Here is a 27378-nt window from a genome sequence, read left to right on the forward strand (position 1 = left end):
TATTTTCCTCATTATACTGCAGACTTCATGTGGTGATGCTGTAATTGAGCTTCTAATTGCATCTGCTCTCCTTATGTCCTCCATGTCTCCCAAGAACATCTTGTTTTTCAAAGACTTGTCATTTTAGTAAAGAAGCAATAATTTGAAATTAGCCTTCAGTGAGGATGAATTTTACCATTTGAAATAGAAAATATTATTTCAATCAAGTTTTATTTTGTGATCTTTATAGACAGGTGAATGACTTTGGCCTAAATAAGCTGTTGTGAAACTTCAACCCTTGTGCTGCGTCATCATATATCTACAGTTTAGTTTGCTTTTTGCTTTTGTTTGCAGTTTGGGGAGTTTCTCTCTCAGAAACTCTCTGAGTCTCTGTTTCTGCTGCTGTCTCTTTCAGTGGCATCCTAGACTTTGTCATGTAGTTGATAAACTCCAATTTCATATTTCTAGCAATTTCAAATCATGCTGTACTATGGATCATTGCAATGGATAATACTTTAAAAAGCACAATGTTATACTCCAAGCCTAGGATGCTGGTTTGCTATTGCTGTTGAAGTGATGGCTTCAGTGTCCAAGGTAGATCACCATAGCTTGGAAAGTCCTCTGCTGATATGAAAAAGTAAGTACGACGGCTTTTTTTGAGAAACCTACAAAGGCTGTTTCTTGAGAGAGAGAGAGGAGTGGTATGTATGTGAACTCATCAGAATCCAAGATTTCTGATTGTATACATGAAATGCCTAGGAATATCCTCTTTGAGGCGTAAGAAGGGAAGTCACTGTCTTTGGAAAATCCTGTTGATGAAAGTAAAGTTCCTAGTGTCAGAATTTTTTTTTCATACAAAAAATATGAATACTCCTCCTTAACGTTTCCATGTGCAGGAGAGAGCCAGCTACTGCTCTTTCGCCTAACTCTGATGAGGCCAGTGAGGGTCGCAGTTTAAGGGAAGGGGTTGTGGAGTTTTAATGGATATACTTCATAACATTTATAGGTGCTCACCTAGTTGGAATCAAAATGTTTGCAAATTCATCTACTGCTACTCAGAATGCTGTACAAGAGCAGTGGTGGCTGCCGCCATGTGAGGCCATCATAGGCATCAAAAGCCTGCTTCATATTTAAAAAGGTAGGGCACAGTATGTAGTAGATGTCTTAAAGGTTCAGGAGGTCAATTCTATTAAACTCAGTGGAGTAACCCAAAGTATTGAGGTTACTCATAGAATTTTATTGTTATTGGATTAAGGCCAGAAAAACAGATTCTATCGCTGTGCTGTAATGTATCGCAGATTTGCACTGAGATTGAATTGCCTAAATGCAAATGTAGCTGCTTTCACCACAGACTTACACTGTGAAAAACTTCTCTAATCACTCTGGTAGACTTCTGAAGCATCCTGGTGTATTTTTCAACTGGAAGCTTCTTGGCTTTCCAAAAGCTTCCTTAGGGTTGCTTCAGAAGAATGTTAATATTGTGCCACAGGCAATGAGCATGAAAAATTCCATGAGAGGAAGAAAAGTACCAAGAGCTTTTCAATATCTAGGAGTAACAGGCTATTGTCTGAATAGGCACTATTCTGGCAAAGATAAAACAAATACAATGGACTGCCTGCTTAGTCATGAATATTCATCTTAGTGTATCCATGTCATAAACCTGATGCTATTTTATATCTTTTATTTTTTAATATGGTTTGTCTTACAACAGTGAAGTCAGTTAAAACTCAGTTTGGACACAAAGTATCTACTTAGCAAATGCATGCCCCACCCCATCCAACTCAAAAAGACCTCTGCGTCCTTTTCTTTTTAATTGATCAATTATTTTTATAGTCATAAAGTATCAATGTTTTCCACATTGACAAATGTACTGATTTCCATTGCTCAACAGTGCCTGCAGACTGACGAAGGACATCCCAACAGTAATCTGAACTAAAATAGAATTAAACCAGAAATAGGATGTGTTTAAAAAAGTCTCAATTGCAAATTTCAGGGTTTTTTTTCTCTTTCTAAGTACTTCATGACTTAAATAATGCTCCTAGCACCAAATATGCATTTGAATGCCTTTCTCCAATTTTTCTATTCTAATTTTTCTGGCCTTTGGGAATGTCAAACAGATTGTAAACTACCAAGGCATTGATTTTGAAGTAATTTGTCACAATTCTTCACAATGAAAAAGAAGCATCTTAAAGAAATGAAATATATTGCCTTTGTAAGGGAATGAGAACATATGTGATTTATTTTAAATATGAAGCTACAGATGTACATATATTAAAGACAAAAATATTATTTATGTGAATGAGTTGAGCAGTCTTTTTATGGATTGTGACACTGTGAGTTTAAGTAAAACTGTTATTTCTAAGCTGGAAGAAAAGCATTCGTTTTATCTCATGTGCTGGCTTACATTTACAGTTTTTTTCACATTATATTTTGATAACCTAGGAAAATTATTTGTATCACAACGTATCCAAATGTAAAGTTAGTTGTAATAATACTGACCTCTATGTTGCAAACACCTTCCCATAAGAAATGAGTGTATTGTAATGATTTAAATACAATTTAGCAGCTGCAATCTCTCAGTTAAATATTTATTGTTTAGTTGTTTAAATAAATGGGAAGCATAGTAATGCACTCCCAGCAAAACAGAATCACTGTAATTGTTTTGATTCATACACCAAATGCTGTATTTTGAGAGGCATAGAACTTTGTAGTAGGCTTAAAAAACCTTTCAGAAATACAGTATTAGACAAAATCACCACAAGGGCTTGGCTGAGTGATTATGTAATATTTATAATCACCCTGGCCAAGATTCCTTTTGAGAATTCTGAGACAGCTATTTTTAGAGAAATTTGCACAGTGATGCAATCCTTCATGAAATAATTAGCTTAAAGTCCATTTTTAGAAGATCTCAAGAGATTTTGGTAAGAGCAGAAGACACTGCTATGTTACTGATTCATTCTGAACTTGGATACTGCAAGAAAATTTCCCAGTTGCCTCTTTTCACTTTGGGGATATAGAGCCAAAAATGTAAGTGGAGTTGGCCAAATTGCAAGGTCTTCTAACTCCTTGAGAGCATTTTATTTTTCTTCTCAAAACATGAAATTAGAAACCTTTCCAGTGTTTTCAAGACTGCAGGTGTACAGAATACTCTGGCCAGAGGCAAAGCTGGTGTTTGGCAGTCTTCTCTAGTCTATTAGTTTGCTACTCTATATTTCATCACATGAACATATTGCTAATGAAACAAAAAGGGTGAGAAACAATCAAGGCATTTTAAAAATCCGTGTAACCACAGTTTCTCAGCAAATTAACCACTAGCAATATTTTCTCATGCATGCAATACACAGAAGTATTTCTTGCTAATTAACATCCAAGTATTTCAAAGAAATCTTTCAGCAGCAAAGGAGTAAAATGGAATTGAAGGCAGTGTTTAGCTTTACATACACTGTTCTAGTTAAGTACATCAGAAATAGTGCTAATGTGATGTTATGGTGCTGATATCAAGCACTCAAGAATAACAAAATACCCCAAGTTATATTTTTTCCTGTTAGATTAATTCAGCTGTATTGCATTGTGTATTTTATGATATTGAAAGTGTTTATATTACTGTATAAGAAAAATAATAGAAGTTGTGATTGTGATTATTCTGGCAGCCCAAAGCATTCTTCTGCAACACTGTGCATTAATTAATTGCATTTGAGCCCTCTAATGTTTAACAAGTGTGGGAACAAAAAAGTCTTGCAATGCTTTCTTATGGTGTCTGTAGACCTTATCATCTGTAGACCTTGTGATCAGTAGCACTGTCCTGGTATTGTGTTGGTTCCTAATCACTATTGCTTCTGTTTCTGATGCTGTCAAACTAAGTTAATGTTTCTCATTTCCTTGAATTTCACAGGTGGCAATATTATAGGAGCACAGAATACTACATTATTATTATTATTATTATTATTATTATTAACATAGATCTGCTTCAGAGAGAGGTTTATTGTACTGTTGAGTCTAAATGTTACTGCACAGTAAATAGAATCCATGTTATCAAGCTATTCACATGGGTACTGCGGACATGTTTGACCACTGTGCTATTTCTTTCCTCTTCTGTTTATACCGTTTACTGTCACTCATAATATTGGTCTTACTCAAGCTTTAAGCACCTAACTTTGAGCAAAGGAGTAGTCTGAGACCCTTAAGTTTTAAGAGTTTTATTTTTTTACAGTTATGCTACACAAGCTCTTTGTTTTATTTTGGGCAGGTAAGAATAGATGTTCAAATAACTTCATATGTTGAACTCTCATATGAGGAAAATCAATCTGGTTATTTTTTTCCTTAAAAATTCTCAGGCAATGTAGCAAAATAGCTATTAATCTCTGATTTTAAATGTGTCAGTTCAGACTCCATTGACGTCAATGCAAGCAGCCCATGCATTCAGTGACCTTAAATTTTTTTTACTATCTTAAAAATCCTTGTAGTTTATACTTTTCTATTAATTAGAAATATCCTAAGGCAACATTTCTGCATGTCTTCACATTGGGTTTTATTCCCTTCACTTGTAATCTGAATTTTAAATCTGTATTTTTGAATCTGAGTCTGTAATTCTCAATTTTGCAAAGTACAAGCACCTTAGATATAAACCAAATGCAGACAAATTAGTGTAGGGGTGAAACAGCAGAGTGCCACTTCTCCCTATAGCTTAATGCAGCAGGCTCCATATGGCACAAGGTAAGAAAGAGAATGTGTCTGTGTAGCTAATAGCCTTTGCCTGATCAAATTAGTTAATTCCGAAGAAATCTTCTGTGTTGGAAAAATACTGAAAACGTTGGCAGTGCTCACACAACACTTCTTCCACATTCTCAGTAAGATTTGACAATTTATATTATAGAAGTTGAAGGACTTGGGTCATAGCTGGATATGGCATCACTTTTTCCTCCTTATGCTCTCAGGAATCCAAATTCTTTCAGATGGTATTTTTGCACAAACATTTTCCAATGAGAGGGGCATTTTTTGCTTTGTAGCCTATAGCAGTCAGACCCTGAAGGCATCACAGGCCTGGTACATAAGTCCTTTCCTGCTTTGTAGTTGGTGATCTACTTTAAACTCTGTTTCTGTTTGTTCTCTGTTCAGAGCTTTTTCATTCTTGAAGAATTTATATCATATCTTAAGCATGGCCATGGCTAATGGCACCCTTTTTTACTGGTGATAATCTCATTGTGAACTTATACTAGAACCTCTTAATAGCTATAGCTGTCATAACACACTTTGTTCAGACAAACAGTTTAACTTCACTGAGACTGAAAATCTTGAATGGAAAAAGTAGGTAATGCAGATATAAAATAATGTATATATTAACACTGGAACTTTTGTAATTTTGGGTCTGGCTGGCTTGATAGGTGAAAATGGGTATTAAGTATCTCAGATAAGAATAATGAATATCTCCATTATATAAATGCGTGAACTCCTAAGCCAAAAAGTTTTGGGTTTTTTTGTCCATGAGACATTTTTGAAACAAGTCCCTAAGTTCTACTACAAAGTTCTCCATGATAATAAAGCTAAATATAGTTTAACACTTGATCTCAAGTACAGTGCTAAGTAGTCAGTTATTAAAAAAATTGTAAAAATTGGGTGTAAATTTTTTCTGTTCCTGTGATGGTGGATAAAACTTATCATTTCTACAATCTAGCATCAAACAAAGATTAGTTATAGGTTAGTTATAATCTCTATAAAGCATAGCAAGACAGTGCTGTGATGTTATCTCCATTTCGGTCCATATTCCAATATACCATCCATGTGTTGAAATGTATGTTTTATTTATCAATTTTTACTGCATATAATGGAAGAAATGTAGTAATTTCAACTTAGGCTATATTTTGTATATGATACAAATGAGAGACCTGGGCTTGGTAATGAAATTGCAAAACTTACAGTGGAAAAGAACTATTCAGACATTAAAGACGCTGAAAGAAAATCAGTGCTACTAACCAGAGATTTGCAGTTTCAAAGGTCTTGTTTAGTTACTGAAGTTTCTGATTCATGTCTGGTTTTAAATAATTATTATGGGGAAGTATCTTTTTAATGAGTTATTTCCTGTTGTAAAAAAAAAGAAAAAAAACCCAGAGAACCTTACCTTCTTACGTTGCTTGTCTGCATTTAGTAGGACCTGGCCTGAGATGTCCTCAGGCAGCTACTGTTTCAGAGCTTTAATTATGCTTTTTAACCCACTTCTTTGTGTCTATGTTCTTACATACTTCTATGTAATTACCAAGTTTAGCAGTAGGACTCAGACAAATACTTTTAGCATGACTTTAGCCTATACATTACTGAGTATGCTGTATTATTACAAGATATTTCCTGTGCTTCAAGCCATACTTTTTATTCACAGAACTTAAAAAGACTTCAAAAACACAAACTCTAAATGCAGAGACCACAACTAAAAAGTCAGATGGACCATGTTCAAATCAACATAACTTTGTTCAATCACAAGTGTCAGGAAAGTTGAAATTTGGCCTTAGTGCTTTAGATAAGTGTCTGCTTGGCACTTGGAACTGCTGCTTGTCTCAATCTGCCAAGTGTCTAATATCCCAGCTGGTGTTTGTGAGACTATTATCCTTCAGCTCATGAAGAGGGAGACTTACTATGAGCTCTAACTTCTTTCAGGATAAGTCAGTCACATTTTGTAATCTTGCAAAGCAGCAGGTGTAATGGTTGTTAATATCAGTTAACTATTATTCTAATTGAAAAAGAACCAAAATATATGTAAAACTTTTATGCTCATGTTCAACATGAACAAATTATCAGATCCAAGTCTTTGAATAGATCTACACTGGAAGCTGCTTTCCATTGCTGCACAGGAGCCAGAGTATCTCATTTGAACAGCAAATGCTTTTGTATTTCACCTGGGAGGAAGGTTGGATTTCATGAAAACTTGGAAAATACTCAGTACTGTTTCTTAGTCCCTATTCTCTGTCCTGTGAAACTGGGAGGGCAGACAGGGCCTGAAGAACAAGTGTTCTGGTTACATGTGTGTTACAAATGATAAGAATTGTAAGACTTCAGTGTAAAACATCACATGAATTAAGTTTAATATCTAACTAGATATACATGGGAAAAAGGAAAATTTATATGCTTTTTTAGCATAAAAACTTTACTGTGTTCTTTACTTCATATGCAACAGTTGTATCATTAATGAGGTAAAAAATAAAAAGAGTTAAATGAGGAGTAGCCAAACTTTTCTCCAATAAGCTATCATGCACACTTTTAGCCTGCATGCATCCTGTCTCTCACACTTTCCAAGACAAGTCATACACTATAACAGGAAAAGAAAAACTTGCTTATTAGCCCATTTGGAATTTTAACTGGGAAAAAAATAATTGTGTTTTTCAATGGAGGCAGGAAACAAAGCAGCAAAACCCATGTTAAAATACAGTTAAGAGTAAGAATATAAGAATAGATTACATTACAGGGATGTTATAAAAAGAAAATGCATAATTAAAGCACTCAGTAAAACATAACTCTACCCTATAGTGATGCATTCCAACACCCATACGGTTATGATTATGATAGTTATTTAGCATCTGGAGTTCCTAGTTAGTTACCATACTGTAATGTTTTTGTTATCTTTTGGTTACTGATGAGTGCTTGCAAACTTATAGTCTTCATAACTTAAGTTTTTTTCTGTTGGAATTTTCTTGGTATCTAAAAACTCACGGCGTAAGCAACAAAAAAAAATCCTGAATTGAATATTATCATATATATCTCATGATTGAAGACAAGAGAATAGTTTATTTTGGAACTAATTAGCATTATGTTGCTAGTATTATGCTATTAGAAGTGACCTGAATAATTAGCATAAAGTAATACAAGCTCTGGAATACTTTGAAGTATATTGAAGTATACTGAAGAATATTGAAGTCCACTTCTTCCATGCAGCTCTAGTATTGGCAAAACATCCTTCAAAGCAGTGGCCAATTAACAGATCCTCTGGCTTGTGGAACAATGATGCAAGGCCTTCTGTCAAAACCATAGTTGGTGGATATATTTTAACAACTTGTCTCATTTAATCATGTGTTGATTCAAGAAGTGTGCTGCCATTAAAAAGAATTGAGAGCAGTTGCAAGGTTAGGCTTTTTAAAAATAATAGCCTTCGAATTATCTTTTTTGCTTCATCGAGGTAATTAGTGAACCAGTGCTAAAAACCTCTTTACATGGCATTTAATTTTAATTTTCAATGTAGTCTGTGATGACTCATTTGGTCTTAGAAGTGACCATAAGGGTTACTTAGAAACACAGCATTCTGTGTTGCCTTCTGAAGTGCCTTTTGTAGCTACTTTTCAAGACTCTCTTCCCGTTACACAAGCATAACAGTCTACATTGTGGAATATTTTGTATTTTTTAATGAACAAATATGTTGTTTTCATAAGGTCTTCATTTTGTGCAAACTGTTATAGTCCTTTAACAGATTGTGAGTGACAGATATAATTTGGTGAACTTTAAGGATATTTGAGGCAAAGTACAGCATTTGTTGTCCAACATTTAATTAACTGTCACTTGTCAAATAACAAATCAGCTATAAATTGTATTCTATGGCAATTAGCAACTTTTTGTTGTGCAGCAGTAGAAATTATAAGAAATTCTTCATTTGTCTTCAGATGATAACAGTTTTCAAAGAATGTGTAAGAATATTGTTCTGACCTGAAAACTGATTTTATTTGGAGAGAGTGAGTACAGAGCTGGCTTAATTAGCAAACATTTTGTTAACCCTCAGCTAATGGAATTCAGGCCTGAAGCACTGGATTCATACTGGAAAACCACTTGCAGTTGCACATGCCTTCATTAAATCCAGGTTAATTCCACTAAGTTTATGCAACTTCTGAATAAACTTTGTGAACTGTATAGTCTTAAGCATGCAGTTTTTTAGATCCTTACCTTCTGTATTTCAAAGCTTAAACAAGATTTTATTTGTGTTTTCTAAAATTATTGACTTAGGGGAAAAAAGCTTAGATTAAGTCATTTATTAGTAAAAATCAGGAAGACTAGAACTAAACGTCTACCACATGAAGATCTCAAAGTGCTTTGTGGAAATATTAGCGTGCTTATTTTCAAATAGTGAGATTGCAAGAAATAAAGGTTCTGTGTCACTGAAGACAACAAGAGGTCATTGCAGAATCAAAGCTAGAATGTGGGTCTCTAGATTTTAAATTCCATGCATTAATAATTAGACCACAGGATATCTCCAGGATAGCTTGTAGGCCTTATATCTGCCTCCCTCCTGTATTATATAAGGAAAAATCCTACCCTATTGAAAGTGAATATTCTAGAAATGTTTCAAATTCCATTTAGTGAAGAGAGATTGAGAAGAAAATCCAAAGGAAAGTAATAGCTATTGAATGGTATTACACCTATATCCCAGAGCAACAAATCTTACTATTTTTCCTAATTTGAACCTCATTCATGAGAGTTTTGTTGTTAACCTGATCCAGATGACAGATCAAAGCATAGTTCCCTATTGCCACCTTGCTAAAATATTTTTTAAAAGACAGTTTTAATATTATAGTTTTACAGTTACAGATTGCTGTTAAGCTATTTAGTCTGTTACCAGTCAATCAAGGACTTTCATTTCACTTCAGTAGATCCTTACTTAAACTCAACAGAATTTTAGAAGGACAAGAAATATCTGTCAGTTTTTTACAGTGCTAGATCATAAATTCTTTGGTAAGTGGGTTAAAAATTCAGTTACACATACCATTCATGACCTTGACATCTTAGCAAACAGTGATATTGAATGATCAAAGACAACTGTTTCAAGCCCTAAGGGTTAATATACCTGTGCACCTAGATTTAAGCTGCTTTTAATTCCTCTATCATTCCTTTATTTCAAAATAGATGCAGTATTTGTTGAATGTAATCAATAAATTTAAAGAAAAAAAAAAATCTGAGGAAACTGTTTAGGCTAAAACTAATAAGGCTATACATGGTCTGTAGAAGATGCAGTTAATTAATTGTTGCTTTTTACAAGTTAACATTTTTTTCTTTCCTAGTATAAATCCAAATTAAAACCTGCTCCTTCTCAGGTGTGGGCTTGGTGTTCAGCAGGCATTTTCAAAAAGAACCATTGGTATGATAACTTCATTGTCAGAGCTGTGGCTATGTAAATTTTGAGAAACCCTGTTTTCTGGAAAACTGTATCAATAAGAATAGTTTTAGAGGAAAAAGTGAATAAAATTTTGAACTCTATGATGTGACTATTTCAGATACAGAGTAACTTGGGCAGAGTAACATATGATGCAAGTTAGATATGGCACAGTTTAAATGCATCTACAATGATCACTCTAATTTTCATGAATTGAACATTCCAAGACTGAGTTTCCCAAGAAAAGTCATATTGAATAATCTGTTGTGCTTTCAAAAGTAAAATGAGAAGAGGTCTTGGATGTTTTTGAATAGGAAATTTTCAAGTATGCTGAAGATGTTGCAGGAAATGATGGCACTGCCAAGTCAATAAGTAGTATTTTTCCCTTGCAGTCAGTACTGAAGCAGTGTCCTAATGTGTTGATATGGGACCCAGACCATGAGGATTTACTGTCTGATAAACCAACATCCTAAAATGTATACGCCTTTCTGTGTGTTTGTGTCTGTGCTTGTATGTAGCTGTAGGGGTGTGAAGCCCTGGGGTCCTGAACGAATTCCAATGTGGTTAATTAATTTTTTCCTCAAATAAAAATATACCTGGCATTTCAAAGCCTACTAAAGATTAAAAGAGTTAGCAAAGGAATCAAACAGAAGTAATATTACAGATTTTTATTTAGAAGGACCTGAAAAGAATTGTATTGTTCTTCTGAATGGCTCTACTTTTGTTCCTCCTCCAGAAATCCTTCTGTTCATCCTCCTCAAAAGTCCCGCTTTTAAAAGTTTGAAATCACCACCATTGTTCATACTTCTTAAGTCAAAGCTAGGCATACCTGGAAAATACAGTTCAGTGTGGAAGTATAGCACTCTGACAGTAGGCAAAGCAAAGACAATCAGAACCTCAAAATCATATGAAAAGCTAACAAATAAAAACAAAAATATTTTTTAAATAATGTTTTGCAAAATATTTAGCATCATTTCAAGAAATTAATGACAATCACAAGTCATGTAAAAGTTTGGATGGTTTGATGATCACTAGAGTGGAAAAGAAATTCTCATTTCACATTTCTTATATATTTTGCTTCCAGAACAGGCACACTAAAGGAAGCCTATTACAGCATTAACATTTCTTTGTGCACATTTTACTGCAATCTGGCATCCAAAAGGAAGAAACATTAGAAGTGGTTTATTTATATTTCAGCACCAAATTAGAAAGATGACATCATTCATTTACAGTTCTTATCCCATGACACGTCTAATCCCCAACACCTCATTACAGGGGACACTTTTAGGATTGCATATATCATCTTGTTTAACTTTTGCATTCTTTTATGGAATACAGTTGAAAGGTAGGAAATTTAAGGCTGTTCATTGATAAGAAAATAAACTAATAAATGTTAGGAGCTTCCCCAATGAGGCAGGATATTACAGTGTTTACAGTAAGTGGGTTATTATTTGTCTATTAATTCTCCATTTTTTCCACTCTTTTGTTCAAAAGGCCTTCCTCTTTGAATCTAAAGACAAATAGACCAACTATGATGATTCAGATTGAGTTGGTCTTTTGGCAAAATCGGTAGAAATTCATAGCTGAACTTCATACAGCTGTATGCTTCCGTCTTCTTATCTGGGAGAGAGAAAATGAAATTGTTCCAACTGTGCAGAAAACAGTATTAAAAATGTGAAATGATACCATATAGTGACAGTGTCAAATGAATATTTAGTTTGGTTTTTTTCCAGATCTCTTTTCTACTTTAGAAAAAAACATTAAAACTGGTGAATCTAATAGCAGTCTTTGAGTTTTTACATTTTCTATTAAAATATACTTACCAGTGAAATTATCCCAATGGAGATTTTGATATAGGATTGTTCTTATAGGAAAATCAATTTATAATAGTCCTGGAAGTAAATTTACCACATACTAGCTATGGGACACTAGCTATCTCATGGGCACTTTGAACTAGAAGCCAGTTAGACCTGTTAATATAGGAACATACCCAAACAAATGAGTTGTGTTTAAATTAATCTGTTTAAGTTGGTCCTTTAGAACTCATTAGTTTAGGCAAAGTCCTGGGGTAATGTGTTTAGCCAGCATCCTCACTGGAGTTAGCATGAATCCTGCTACCTTGGAGCATGGGAAGAACTAAACTGTGTGGCTTTTTGCAATTGATTTCAGTCTCTTATCTTTACTATTCACCAAAAGTGTCTATGTGCAAAGCAGACTTGTTTGTGCTTGACCAACTCAAATGGTGTCCACACAGGGAATTGGCACAAAGTAGATAAAGCTTCTTCAGGAACAACCTTTCTCCTATAGAGTTCAGGTGAGATTTTTGAAGATGACATCAAGTGTGTTAAGACTGCTATCTTTCCCTCAGTCATCTGCATGATATTAATTGTATATGTCTCTGATTCTTCTAATTTTGGAATAGGTCTTTGAGAGTTGACAGCGTTTTGTTCTGGGTTTTGTTAGTGCAAAAATAAATAAAACTTGATTAGAGGTTAACAAGTTTGCCTGAGACAGCCTTCAGTCGTACCAACAGAAAAAATCAGTACTGTATCTACTGGTATTGTGCAATTGGTAGTAAGGTTTTTTTGGTGTTATGAGCAAGGTTTGAATTATTCCAGTCTATGTATTTCATGGTATGGCACAATTGTAATAGTGATAAAGAGCGGCGATGTATCTTGTTATCTCATAGTGACATAGATTTTATTATCTGTACACAGCAGTAGCTGAAGTGTTGATCTTTTTTTTCAAGATCTATATCTAAGACTTACTTTAATTCACTAACATGTGTCAAGTTCCATAATCACTTATTTCTCTAAGTGCCTGTTTCTGTATCAGTTAGTTTGCAGATTCTTTTAACTTACTGTTTAGAGGGGTGATCCTTGTGTACAGTTAAAATAATTAAGCCAAATAGACCTTTTAATATAGCTATTCATGATTGTTGTTGACATGCCTCAGTAGCTAACTGTACGCATTTGAAGGACACTTAATATTCCTTTCAGTGAGATTTTACAAGTTAATTGGCAAGATATAATAACAGACTGGAAAAAATAGGAAACTGTTCTAAAATAGTAAATTTAGAAAAGCTGAATGTCTTTGTTGACACCCTTCAAACACGATGTCCTTGATCATATCCTCTTCTGACTTCATGCAATTCTACTCATGTGAAAACTGAGACAGAAGATGTGTATCCATGCTTTGTTCACTTTTTCTATTTCTGTTTCCTTTACTTTGTGAGCCAGCAGTCCGGACTTCTATTGTTAGATCCTTACAGCTACAAAAAAAAAAAAAAAAAAAAAAAAAAGAAAAGAGAGCTTAGAAAGAGCTAAGATCTTCCTAAAACACGGTTAGAGTAATATATTCCAGCATGTAATAGAATTGTCTCATTTTACATCTTAAACAGACACAAAACAGAATGAAACTGATGGCAGATAACTACGATGATGACCATCACCACTACCACCACCATCACCACCACCACCATCATCGATCTCCTGGGAGGCCACAACACTCCAACCACAGACCCTCTCCAGATCAGGTTAGTCACCTCTTTTTTCGCCTTCAGTTTTATAATTTTACTATTTTGATATTTCAAGATAAAATAAACACTCCAAAGAAATAATAAGCAAGTGATGTGTTCTTTGAACTGAAACTAATAGTTCTGGTATTTATTTCCATCCCTGAAACAATTTAAACATTTTGGCCTTTTGTCTGGTGTCTTACATTTTTCTTCCCTATCTTTCTTTAGAAGTTTTGCAGCTATTTTCAGCATTTCATAACTCAACTTTTTCAGTAGAAAATCAGTGAAAATTTTTCCTGCTTAGTGATTACTAGTGATTTCAGAAGTATGCACTTTTTGTAATAATTTTTTTGTTTATTTAAAGTAAATGGATTAATCATTAGTATTGAAAAAACTGTGCAGCAGTTCCCTTTGGCAACTTGTAAACCAATGGTTCAAAACTGTTTTTGAAAGTATCTTTCTGTTGAAGCTTTCAAATAATAGATATAGCTTAAAATCAATAGTTATGCATTTTTAACTAGGCAAGAGAAACCAAATTCCTGAGATGTTTTAGTTTAAAAATGCTTAGTAATTCAGTACTGTTCTTCTTAGAATATTCTTCTTAGTGCCCTGTGTTTCAGAAAGGGCTAATAACTGTCCTAAGAACATGGTCTTCTAAAGTATGTTAAATGGGCATGCTAGCATTGAACCTTTTCTTCTCCACCTAGGGTGAAAAAACATCCATAAGCCCAATACTGTGTTGATTTTGTAAATTTCAATATTTGTTCAGAGAGAAATACTATTTTTTAAAAATTGTAAATATGTAACTAATTTGTTTTTATTCATAATATTTTAGAATATTAATGATATGAAAGTTAAGTGAAAATTAAAATACAAGTTTACTGTCACATAGTTTTAAATTAATATTTACACTGTATATATGTTTGGAATGAGGAGGTCGTGATGTTCTGTGGTTTATTAGCATTCCAACACTTTGTCTTTTGGAATACTTTAATGTGGTTTTTCAGATAATGTTGCTGTCAATAGGCAGAAATTTGCTAAGTGTCCAGCATGCATGCTCAGTACTTCTGGTTCCTAGATAATTGGGTGAAGCAGACATCTTGACCGAAAAGTTTATTGTTTTGATGTGCTTGAAACAGATGTTTCCAAACAGAAAATGCTGCGCCTTTTATTTCTGGAAAACTTAAAGACCAGATCCACCAAAAATAAAGTATCTGCTTTGATTTTATGGTTGTCATACTGAAAATAATGCTACAGTATTGCTATAGCTATAAGTACTAATGTTATAGTTATAGCTAGTTATCATTATAAAGTTATAGTATGGGAAATAATAAATTCTTTAACTAATAATGTAATTATATAAAATACACATTATATTTTTATATATACACACCAAAATAGTATTTCAAATTCTAATGACAACTTTATCTCGTCCTTAAAATACCCTTCTGCCAGTGAACATGTTTTCGTAATTGTTTTCTGAGGTGTCTGATACTGCTAAAAATTTGTTACGGTAAAAAATAGCGCGTGCGTGTGTACATGCATACATGTATGTGTATGTGTGTATGAAATGCTAAACCACAAGAAATGCAAATGAAAGAAGCTGAGCCACAGCAGATGAAATTTCAAGAAACAAACTTATATTTTGAAATTAAAACATATATGTAAGCCATGCTGCCAGCATGCCATTGTTTCCAGCTGATACTGGGTGCCACTAATTCCACTTTGAAAGAATGTGCTTAGTAAGTGGAGAGCTTGTCAGCTATGGATGGAGTCTGGCCTGAAGATGACTTTAAAATTTTAAAGGTAGACTTTTTTTCACTATATGACTCTCTAGCCTACTACAATGAGTGAGAGCTGAAAACTGTAGGAGTTTTAGGAGGAACTCAGTCATGGTAGGAAAAGGAGGAAAGTTATCCATATATGTATTTGTCTGGAGTAGGAAAAACAGTCCACATAACTCTTTTTCAGGTAGAGAACCCTGGGGAAAAAAAAAAACCATTGCTTTTATACAAAGAATCACTCTTTGATACTAAATTAGTTTATAAGTTCATAATGTCTGGGTAGAAATAAAAGGGAAAAACATTGGTGAAAGTTACAACGGGGATGTATGATAGACTACTTAATCAGGATTGGGAGACAAAGAGGCAAATGATGCTTTTTTTAGAATGACCAATAGGGTTGTACTAAAGACAGGAACTGGTAAGTATGAGAAAACTCAATTTCTTGGATACCAACTAAGAAAAAAAAACCCAACAAAACCCCAAAACCTGAACAACAGAACACAGAATCCTTCAAGTTCCTGGAATTTGTTAAGAACAACTTTTTCTTTCAGAAAGTGGAGAAGGGTATTAAAGACTTGTTGTCTTGGTTTTAGTTCTGTTTCTGATTAACAGAGATAAGTTGGCTGAGTTTACAAAAGAAGGCAAAATTGTCTGAAAACAACCACGAAATAAAAAAAAGGGTTTGGCTTTGTGCAAGGAATAGAATGAGAAAAACAGAATGAAGGCAAGAGATGTGAAAAAACAGGTAAGAACAACCTCTGTGTTACTGAAACCCAGACACTAGTTGCAACTAATTCAAGAAACCCAAACTTGTAAAGAAAATTTGAGGGACAAGACAATGTAACAGAGCTAACATTTAGTGAAGAAGGTGCTTTTCAATGCACAGTAACAGGTTATTCAGGGAAAAGAATGGTTAGGAAGCATAATGAAGGTCTGTGTCAAGACATATTCGAGAACTTATAAAACTTAATAAATTATATGAATGATGGAAGTCAGTATTAAAGATTAAAGATAGAGCACACAAAATACTAGCTATTTTACTAGTATTTACTAGTACTAGTATTCTCAGTTTTACTCTGAACTATTTATGATTATATTTGACAGCTCTCATGTAGGATATAGGAGATCCTTGGAGTCTTGAGGAAGGCAAACTCTGTTCTCATCTTTACAAATAAAATGTATGGGGATTTATGAATAATTATTTTAGACCCTGGAAATTGTGGACTAGATTATTAACCAGTGAATCAATAAAAAGCCTGTAGACTTTTTACTGTTCATTTTCAGTAGCTTGATATCTGTATCAGGCTGCATGATATCTATCTATCTATTATCTATCTATTTATCCATCTCAGTGTATATCAGATCACTTCATACTTGCTTTGCCCTTATCCTGTTTTCCTAATCATCAACTGGTGGTTCCTATCCTAGACCAGATAAACTATTTTTATGTTACATTCTTGAAGATACGAGATTGTTTATCAATATGTACTCACTTTATTCTTGCAATCTTTCCTAGATGACAGTTTTGGGCCACTCTCTGAAACAGAATGCAGGTCTAGATGGCTGTTACATCGCATACCTATCCTATATTTAGTCTGCCTGTATTTGTCAAGGACAAATTATGTCAAGCAAATCTAATTTGCTTTGATAGGGTAACTGGCATTGTGGCTAAAGAAGAAAGTGTAGCTGTGACATACTTTGAATTTGTAAGGCCTTTAATGCTGTCCCACCATATATTTGTAATATACAAATAAATACATGAATTTGTAATGTAATTAACATGTAATGTAAAATGCATTGCAATAATAAAAGCTGTAACTATAAATAACACTATTTTAATTAATTATGAAATCACCATGAGATTGGTGTGCAACTGATACAAATAACATGCTACAGACAAATTTTCTCATTGTCAGACTGGAGGGACAGTTATCGCAGGGTCCTTTATCTGCTTCGGTGGAGTATTTGTTTAGAAATTATGTCAGTGATGAAATAGAAAAAAACATGAATATTGTTGATAATGAACCAAGCTGCAAGAAGCTGCAGGCATAGTAGGAGCAGTTAAACTGCTCAATAAACTGCTCCAGTCTCAGTAAACTGGAGAGAAAGTCTAGACTAAGTAATCTGAAATTCAGTAAAGACAAGTACATTTACAAGGGAGAAGTTGCAAGTACTGATGTGGCAATAGCATGGAAAAAGGAATCTGGATTGCACAATGGAATACCATTGCAATGAAGTTGCATCTTATTCTGGGATGGATGTAATACTGGAAAAGAAGCAGGAAGCAATTCTTCTGTTCTTTCGAGCACTGGTGAGACCTAATCTGAAAAGCTGTATACAGTTTTGATCACCATGCTTTAAGAAAGATAGACACATTAGAAAGGGGCAAAAGGAGAGCAACAAGAATGATAGGAGTTTTAGAGAACCTGACCTATGAGGAAGGCTTAAAGAACTGGGTTTGTTTAGTCTAGAAAGTACTAAAGGGGAGACATAAGTCTTCTCATACGTAAAATGTTGTTATAAAGAAGACGATGATCAATGGTATTCCAGTGCCCAGTGGAGAAAGAGTAGCAGTGGTAAATTTAATTTTACCAAGAATAACTAGGTTAGTTATTAAGAAAAGGAAACTTTTTACTATGAGTCTAATGAATCTGTAAGTGGAAAGAAAGTGCGGACATTCTTTCATATACATGTAATGGAAGATCCTTTCTTGGAGATTTTTAAGAACAGGTTAGATGAATATCGGTGGCACATGATAGTAGCTTTATTTCATCTTGTGTTGGTGCATTGGGCTTGGAGTAGGTGTTCTGAAATACTGCCATCCCTAAATTTCCACAGGCTCCATGAACAATGGATTACCCCACCAAATACTTACTTGCAAAGCAAGAAAATAGGAGATCCATAGCAAAATCCTTGCTGAAATAGTCTTTGAGAACGGCACAGTCAATGATAATCATGAGTGAACTCTAGTCATTGCTTTAGCTTACATTTCTCAATTACGGATTTTTTTTTTTTTTTTTTTTTACTTTCTGTGTTGTGTTAGTTACCTTTCCATACAGCATTCTTTTGTACAGCGATATGATTGCCATGTGCCCTACAACTTCTATTTCCCATTCAATAGTGTATTACACATAAATTATAGATATGTGTTTTTTGATGACCATAATCCAACATACTGCTAGTGGTTTGAAACCACAGAATAAACTGAGAAAATAATAAACTTGCAAATCATCAGAGGGCATTTTTAATTTTGTAAGGAGACAAGAAAGTGGTGCATATTGTAACATAAATGCCATCTAATTTAGTGAATACTAGGGAGGGTTTTTGAAAGTCTTCTCACAAATTCTGAAGAGAAAGAGATAGTTGAACATACAGTGTTAATCTTGAAATATTTCTAATTTCTATGGGTAATACTGGATTTTCTAATTTATATGCTACATTTATATAGAGAAATACATGTATGTTACATATATAACTGTGAAAGTATGTACATGTCCATTTGAGTACATGTTTATAACAAAGAGTAAGACATTTCCCACTTACTGATGTAAAACACTGTATATATGCTACTGTGAGTCTATACACCCTTTAAAGAGAATGGTGTACCACCAGTCTCTTGGAAGGAAAATGCACACACAGCCTGCTTGAAATAATGCATACTTTTTACATGGTGCTGTTCAGTTCCGGTATTGATGTTTTGGTTTAATGATCATGTTTTTGTTTTAACTGTTACTCAATATCATATCCCGCTATGGGCAGCATGTGGCAGCATGGTTCTAGATGTAGTAAAGGATAGAATCTCTGACTTCTCTTGAAGGAACTAGTTGGGCACTTTTTTCAGATGTAATGGATGTGTTTAGGTCTTCTGGCTGCTGCTGGAGAGCAAAGCCAAGTTTCCAGCCACTTCTTGCCTTTATTCCCTCTTTTTTTGCTCTTCTGTTTAGGGAGAGGTATAGGTTGGCAAACATTTTGCCCTTGTATGTCTGGACCTAAGCTCTGGGTAAGATGTAAGAAAACTTCACGAGCAGTAGGAAAACTCTGAGTCTCCTCTGCCCATACACATGGTCATGTTACAGTGAGTCATGATGTGTTCTCTAGTTATGTTGGTGCATCTGATTTTTATTTGATATAAATAAATTTCTTGGGATTGAGTGCTGCCACGTCAATAACATTGCAATTTTAACCATTTTTACTAGTCTTTAAAGAACTTGGAAAAAAATGATAATTTTGCAGCTTTGCACTAAAAACTTAAATTTATTCTCTTCAGTTTTGGCTTGAGAGTTGGCAATCTTTCTTAAATTCCACCTGGAAACATTTTGGCAGTCAGTGTGTATCCTGGAGTGTGGGTGTAATACTCCTAGCATGAAAATGAGCTTAATAAGCATTCTGTACTAGTTTCAGTTTCCAAGGAGTTGTAGTATGTAGTCCCTTGTAGAGTGCATTACAGTAATCTAATCTGGATCGTTGCATCCAAGATCTATCTGGAACAAAAAAAACCAAACCCATGGCTAAATAAATTTGAACTTCCAGATTTAGAAGTTGTCCTGCCCCATAGCATAGACTTCATCACAAAGTCTACTGTCCAACTCCCTGCCTCTCTTATTTCTCACCTCTACATACTTACTGTTTTTCCTTAAAAACTTTTTCTCTTGGCCTCAGCTGCCCACATCATCTTTCAGTTTTCTTCCTTGTATTGAAAATGTTTTGAAGGAAGTGCCTGTTTGTGTCACACAAGTGACTGTGTGCTCTTGAAGAAAATTGCTGTTACTGTTGAAAGTTGATAGAAATCAGCACATTTGTATTCCCTGCCACTGCTGCCTTACTGTACTGCAGTCCTTTTGTCATTTTTTTCTTGCACTTTTAGTATCATGACAGACCTGTAAGTTACTAACCAACAGGGAATTCTGTCTCACTAACCAAAAGTCTGGTCAAATTGAGACATCTCATTCCCTTTGGTTTTCTAATCTCAGAAGGCTTTCTGCCCCTCTATATTTGTAACCTGTTCTGAATTTCAGGCTCTAGTCATCCATATTCACTTACTATTAATTTCCATGGGCACTTTACATTCCTTGCTGTCTCTGAAACAGTCCTTAACTTATTGGCACGTATGACATCCCTAACTCTAGGATGGTCTCCACATAACAAATAGCATTCTTTTGCTATCGCCCAGGACTTTCTTGTTCAAGTTCATGAGATCTTTGCTATGTGGTTGAAAGGTCCTAAGTTCAAGCTACTACTTATGGACTACATAGTAAAAAACAGTACTTGATTATTTAAATTAAAAGCAGCATCTCTACATAAAAAAGGGACTTAAAAGAAGTTGTGTAGGTAATCTATGACATGTATGTGTCTAGGATATACTTAAGTTTGATGACATTCTTAAGAGGAAGTTACTCTAGTTGAGAGGGCATATGGAAGAACTTGATTCTGCATCCATGCAGTGGAAGGCTGAAGGTATAACATCCAAAGAATTTTCATACTTTAGGACTTTATTGCCAGTCCTGATGATTATAAGAACTATCAAGTCTTCCTACTTCCCATAGTACTGGAGATTTTTAAAGACATAAAATGTGAGGTGTTTCTCATCTCATATGAGTTTCCTGAATTCCCAAGCTATAGCTGAGTCAAAGGTGAATGCTTTCCTGCATGGTCACCAAGATTACAAATATATTTTAATTTTGTTTTATGATGAGAGATGATATTCTCATAAAAAAGAATCTGATTTTTAGAAAAATATGAATATCATAGGGCGTGCCATAAGGCTGTAGGAACTGGCAGCTTTCCAAAAAGTTGGCCCTATTCTTAGAAGCTGTAATTGAGGATGGAATGTCACATGGTGTTGTAAGCATGTAGCATGCCCTTTTACATCTTTTAATCCAGTCTGGCTATGTTGAGATTTTGTTCCTATTTAAAACATTTTTGATGGCCCTTCTACAAGGTGGTGGTGTTTAGAAGTAATTTGTCACAAACTCACCATCAAGTTTTCCATTACTCTGAAATCTTAGCACAGAGGCCTAAAAGGTAGTTCGAGGTTTCTGAATTATCCTCTTAAGGAAAAGTACTCCTCATTAGGCCAGTAATGGGGCAGTGTGTATCTATGAAGCTTCCCTTACTGCCACTCTCCAGTCAGAAAGCCAACTTTTAAAGAACTGATAGCTGTCTTAGTATTAAATATGTGTCATTTTAAAAAGACTTTTGAAAGTATGCTGGTAAACTCATTCATTTGAGAAAAGAAATCACATGCAATGATGCACCAAACTTGACAACAATCTGTTGTGAAGTAGGAGTATGCCACTAAAAACGAACTTTTTGAAGAAGACCATGTGCTCTCAAAAAAAGTGTTTATTGATTTGTAAAGTGGTGACTGGTCTTGGCAACAGGTCTTTGTTCATCAGCTGGAACTGCTAAATATCCTTGGAGTTGCTGAAAGATGATATGTGAAAAACTCTGAACAGGTCAGATGGGATTTTGTTTGAGGTGGATGACTTTGAAATCAGAGCCACAAGACAGTCAAACAACGATTATTATTTTAGTGTCTGGATCCTGATCTGCAAATCACTGTATTGATCCATATGTAATTTTAGGGTAAAGGAGTGCATGCTACTTTGTGTATTTTGGCAGCCCTGGTTGTTAGCACAATGCCATATATTCTGTGGCCATACTGGAAAATTGCCAATGTCAAACTCCTGCATAGGCCTCAGGAATATTGAAACTGGGATTTGCCTTTAAAAAACCCACAAAACCAAACAACGCAACTTAAAAGGAGGACAAACATAAAACAAAACAGATTATTTTAGCTTATTCAAATAACCATGGTTATTTGAAAAGCGTAAAATTCCTCAAATTTCTTTAGGCTGTGAGTAGAAAGTTCAATCTGAGCAGAAGTTTAGTATCTGGAAAACTGAAATATATTTAGGAATTTTCTGCAACATTAAAGCTTTGTCTTTTAGTTGTTCAGGAAAGAAGAAACAAAAATAACGGGAAAACCCAAAGCACCAGTGATATTTTAGTATATAAAAGGAGTGATATGATATAGCTGTTTAATGCAGTAAGTTGGAGTTACCGGCTCCCTCCCTGACCCAGATTTGTTTAATATTCTATGTGTTTCTTTATCCTGTATGTTTACACGTTGTATTTGGGCAGGTGTGAGCTTGCTCTTGTCTGTTCACTAAATGTATGTGAACTTGTTCTGCTGGTGCCTCAAGCTGCAAGGAAGCACGCAATTGCATTAGCACAGTGCTGAGCCTGCACTAAGCTCATTGGAGTCACATGGATTTATTTAATTTAGGAATTTGGGCAGGGCAAGGTTTGCTTGTCGGTACATTCAGTATAAACAATCCCAGGCATATCCACTGTAAATAACTAGTATTGTGCTGAATTAATTAGTGTTTTGAGATCTCAGGAGTGCAGTGCAAATTAGTCATATAAATGCTTTCACATTTTTAAGTATTTCCTCTAATTTTTCATCTTTGCTACACATATTCTCCCTCCGGAAGAACGATCTTGTGATTCATATCACACATTGTTCAGACTTGTTGAACTGAATGCAATAAAATCTTATTTGAATCATGGTCACCATTAAAAAGTAAATTTTCTGATTAAATTGTATGCCATTATCATAGCTACATTGTTTATTATAAACACGCTACCAAATGGGAAATACTTCTCTTCTAATGAGGATGTAATTTCTAAGCATTTCCCAAAAGTCAGCAAATGTTATCATACGCTTATTTCAGTGGATACAGAGAATTTTTCCTGCCTCTGACATCTGTCTAGGCATTTCTGTCTACATTACCCTAAAAAGAAAACTGAAATAGTCTTCCACAGAGGCTTGCCCAGATTTTGAGGATAATATGATTGGTTTCAAACCTAAATTTCATTGTAGATTACACTGTACTTGTGTCGGAACAAAAGAAAGAGCCTTGAGATTTGGAAGAGTCTGCTCTCAGTTTGAATTGATCTTTCAGGGATACTCTAGTGCTTGATTTTGGTATACTGCCTTTTTACGTTACAAGCATTATGCTCTACTCAAGGTTTCTCATTGTAAGTAAAAGGCAATAGAAGTTTGTAATATTTGTTAATGCTTTTGTTATTCCTACCTCTTAATTGTAATTATATCATAACCAGATGATTTTTCATATACCTTTTAGTTATATTAAATTTGTAATTTGACTAAGAGACCAGCTAAACTGGAGCTGTATTAAAAGTAAGAAGTAGAAAATAGGTTTTGCTGTCTATGTTACCTCCAGGAGACGGATTTTGTATATTGAAAAGTTATACCTCTTCTTTGCTTACAGAAATGAATTTATTTTATGTTTTGAGGTTTAATGAATGTGATATAAATGTATACATACTGCTCAGTGTGTATATTTATATATATCTGTATTTATATGTTAGCTTTGCAGTCTTTTCCACATATGGAAGAATTTTTTGAGATCATGTTTAGCTATAGAAACCTCTCCCCCTCACTTCCCCTGAATGTGTGTGTTAGAATATACAACACTTATATAGAGGTTTACATTTATCTTATATTTCTTACTAGAAAAATTAGCTGCCACCATCATAGTCTAAAATAGGTCTTTAGACCAGCTGAAAGAGCCAAAAATGCATTTCTGGGAGACAGTAACTTGATAACAAAAGTTGCATATCTGGCGCTGGTTACTTAAGTGAGATAACATGTCACAGGCTTTCACTACAAAGGGGACCATAAATTTTTGCATTGCAAATCTGATTTCACGGACCACTTCTTGTAAGAAGCATTGAGTTTCCGCTTCATCTAGTGATAAAGCTTTAGAATGCATGAGTATCTGGTGAAACATCTTATTCATGTTAATGCTAGTCTGGGTGTTGTAAAGTAAGTGGTCAGAAACAACCTTAAGCTTACCCCCATTGCCAGTATTTATGTTTGATTTTAACCTAACTATATACAAGTAGAACAAATGGTGAGATTGGTTTTGTAGTCATTTTCATAACTGAGTGATGCATGGTTACTTATGACCCCTTCTGTTATGGATAGGTTTGAAAATAGACCTGTGACATAAATCCATATTGCTGAAGCAATTTTTAAGATTTATTCAACTTTTTGAATATACAAATGAAACATACAATAAAGACCTTCTAAAACTCTACGCACCAAAGCCTTAAATAAATCCACTGTTACTCTTTCCCCTTTCCAGTTACAGGCTCAGTTCTTCAAATCATTCATGCACAAAACTCTTCTGTAGTCAATTGTTCTGTGTGTGGAGAGTTCGTGGGATTTGTCCTCAGCTATGTTTGCTCCTAGAAATTGAGTAGCAGATAAAAGACTCTCTCGGCTCTGAAAGATTCTGATTTTAGATTAAGTTCTTGATTTGAAAGACACGTCATTGCTTAGCAGGTAGATTTCTGTGTCACAAGGGGAAATTAATATTTGTAAATGTAATTGTTTGCTGTAAGTAGGACAGTTTCACAGTCCAGAGCCAGTAGTTACATGTTTAATGACCCATTAGTAGCCACAGATAATAAGGAGAGTAGCATAAATCAGTCATCAGAAAGTTAGTTCAAGAGATGAGCAGGTTATCACTAGATTTATTTAACCCAAGTTAAGACATTAATTCTTAGCATGCCAGCACATGAAAGGGAAATGTGATGAGCCTTGTCAGGAAGGGTCTTCTATTGTGGGAAGAGAGCCAGAAAAGCTTAACTCATCAAGTTTTTAATGTTGCCTGTGTTGAGAAAGCTTTTGTCTAAAAGGAGATTAGGACTTTTTTTTCCTTTTTTTTATTTAAAGAATGGATTTTATAAAGATACTTGCATGCCACAAAAGTGAGGGGATGTGTGCTGTACTTCAACTTTGTGGAAATATTTGCTGTCTGTTTTTTGAGTCAGTTTCACTATATTCTTCACGTAACCAAATTTTATACACCAGTGGGCCTCATAGTAAAGCAGAATTTTGCAGTCTTTGTATCTACATTGGGGTTTTAGTTCTGATCAAAAGTGCAGATGTGAATCAAATCTCCTGATCATTCCTACTTACTGCACTATGGTTCATATTCAGAAGCAGTGTTGGAGTGGGCACACTGAATTCCTTTTTGATTAAATTTAACTGAAAGATGCATTCCAGGAAGTCCCCCAACACAATGAAATTGCTAAAGGGAATTCAGTCTTGGAAATAGAGCAAAATTAATCCAGAATACCTCCCCCCAGACAGGTGTATTGTACAGATGCTGATTCTCAGTACCAGTTGTATTGGCTATAGATCTGTTGCTGCTGCACCACACTGCTGAATATAACCTCTTGCAACTATTTCACAATCACCAGTAATCAAGAGTATGCTATATGCAGAATGGTTATGAACAGGCTTATAATTTCTGGCATCTGATTATTAAAATTTTTTAGATATACTTAATCATGTAGACCATGATCAAAGTTATCCTTTGTTTCTAACCTGCTGTGTAATGTAACCCCTTTTATCTGAAGGCCACTGTCTCAATTTACTACTGAAACTGATGAACCTTAAAGAATTGATGGCTGAGAAATATGCCTGTAAATCTTGTATTGAGATACACTTCAATAATAAAACAGAGGCATCTTTATACAAACTTTCTACATCTGTATGTAGTGTTTTCCAAGCGCTATTCTTTAAGTTCCTCATCCTGCTACTTTGAAGCCGGTTTTGAGGTTTTGACGTTAGGTTTTGTGGCAATTAGATCAGAACAGTAAATCATATTTAGTAACACCAGATTTTTTTTTTAAGATGTTAAGCAAATATGGTAAGTTGCAGCACAGAAAAAAGGAAGGACTAGCAAAAGAATGAGATAAAATCAGTGAATTAATAATCTATAAACAGCCCATGTACAAAGGCTTTCATAGTATTTGAGATTATGCCACTGTACTGTACCTAATTATATGTCCAAATTAGAGACTTGGATGTCAGTCCTAAAAATACAATGCATTCAATATCTTAAATATTTTGAATTTATAAAAAGTTTATAGTAATTAAGCATGTATACTAATTTATCAATTCAAATGGTATTTCTTGAATTTTGGTTTTTTTCCCTTTTTGCTGGTCTGTAATTGAGATTTTGCTTTGCAGTTTTTGTCATTGAATTGTTATTCTTGGCCCTATAAACCAATGAAAGATCCAAGTTTAAAAAGCAGTTAATGTACACAAACATTAATCAAAAATTACTTGATTATAGTTTACTGTTTGAAAGAGCCATAGATTAATGATTCTGTAGGATACACACTGATATGAAAGACTAAGCATACTTCTGGAAACCTCTGATCCAATATTAATAGATGATAAGCCATAACTGCAGCTTTTATTTTGCTTCACAGTGTGTCAAGAATGCAAAAATAAGTAATGAACGTCATTTCTCTCAGAACGTCAGTGAAGAATTCTGTATTCTCTTACATTATTTGTTTGCATTGAGGTACCAAACCTTAGCTTCTTGATAGAATAGTTTATTCATAAAAACAATGAAAACTACAATCCTGAGTCTTAACATGCTTTTTATCCAGTACTTTTGGGTAGTTTTTTCTATCCATACAGAAAAGATCTGTAAAACCTATAACACTAAGTTAGGATTTACACCATTAAGTATCCACTCCTCAAAATGTAACAAGCAGCAGAATGACAAGGATAGTTGAGTCTTATTTCATAACTTTGATTGAATGCACTGGAAGGAGGTAGTGCAGGCTTGAAAACAACCTGTCTGCTTAATGGGAATAGTAAGTGATCGATGAGTTCTTTTAATATTCCTTTAAGATCTTGCATCTGTACGTTATGGCTTCTGTTAAATTAACAGAATGTTAATGTGAGAGCACATATCATGATGTTATGGTTCTTTGGTTTAATCCTATCTTTTTAATGAAAAAGAGGGTCGGCATTCTCTGATATCTGTAGGAATTTTACTTTTCTCCTCAACTGTCATCAAGCACCAAGTATTTTTAGGTCAATGTGTTACCTAGCATCAATATATGACATAATTAACTAACCA

General features: G+C 34.5%; 1 protein-coding gene across 10 annotated transcripts in view; it reads left to right on the forward strand.

Annotated features, from left to right (window-relative positions):
- Positions 1 to 27378, forward strand: part of ERC2 (ELKS/RAB6-interacting/CAST family member 2) — a 556068-nt gene that overhangs the window by 405529 nt on the left and 123161 nt on the right. For all 10 annotated transcript variants that reach the window (XR_011329694.1, XR_011329696.1, XR_011329695.1 and 7 more), the window contains one exon: positions 13497 to 13631. Coding sequence is in view for 7 of the 10 variants with exons in the window: in XM_069812287.1 (XP_069668388.1) it covers positions 13497 to 13631 (135 nt within the window). In the remaining 3 variants the exon portion in view is untranslated. The remainder of the gene's footprint in view (positions 1 to 13496; positions 13632 to 27378) is intronic.

The sequence above is a fragment of the Haliaeetus albicilla genome, chromosome 24, assembly GCF_947461875.1.
Source record: "Haliaeetus albicilla chromosome 24, bHalAlb1.1, whole genome shotgun sequence".
NCBI lineage: Eukaryota > Metazoa > Chordata > Aves > Accipitriformes > Accipitridae > Haliaeetus > Haliaeetus albicilla.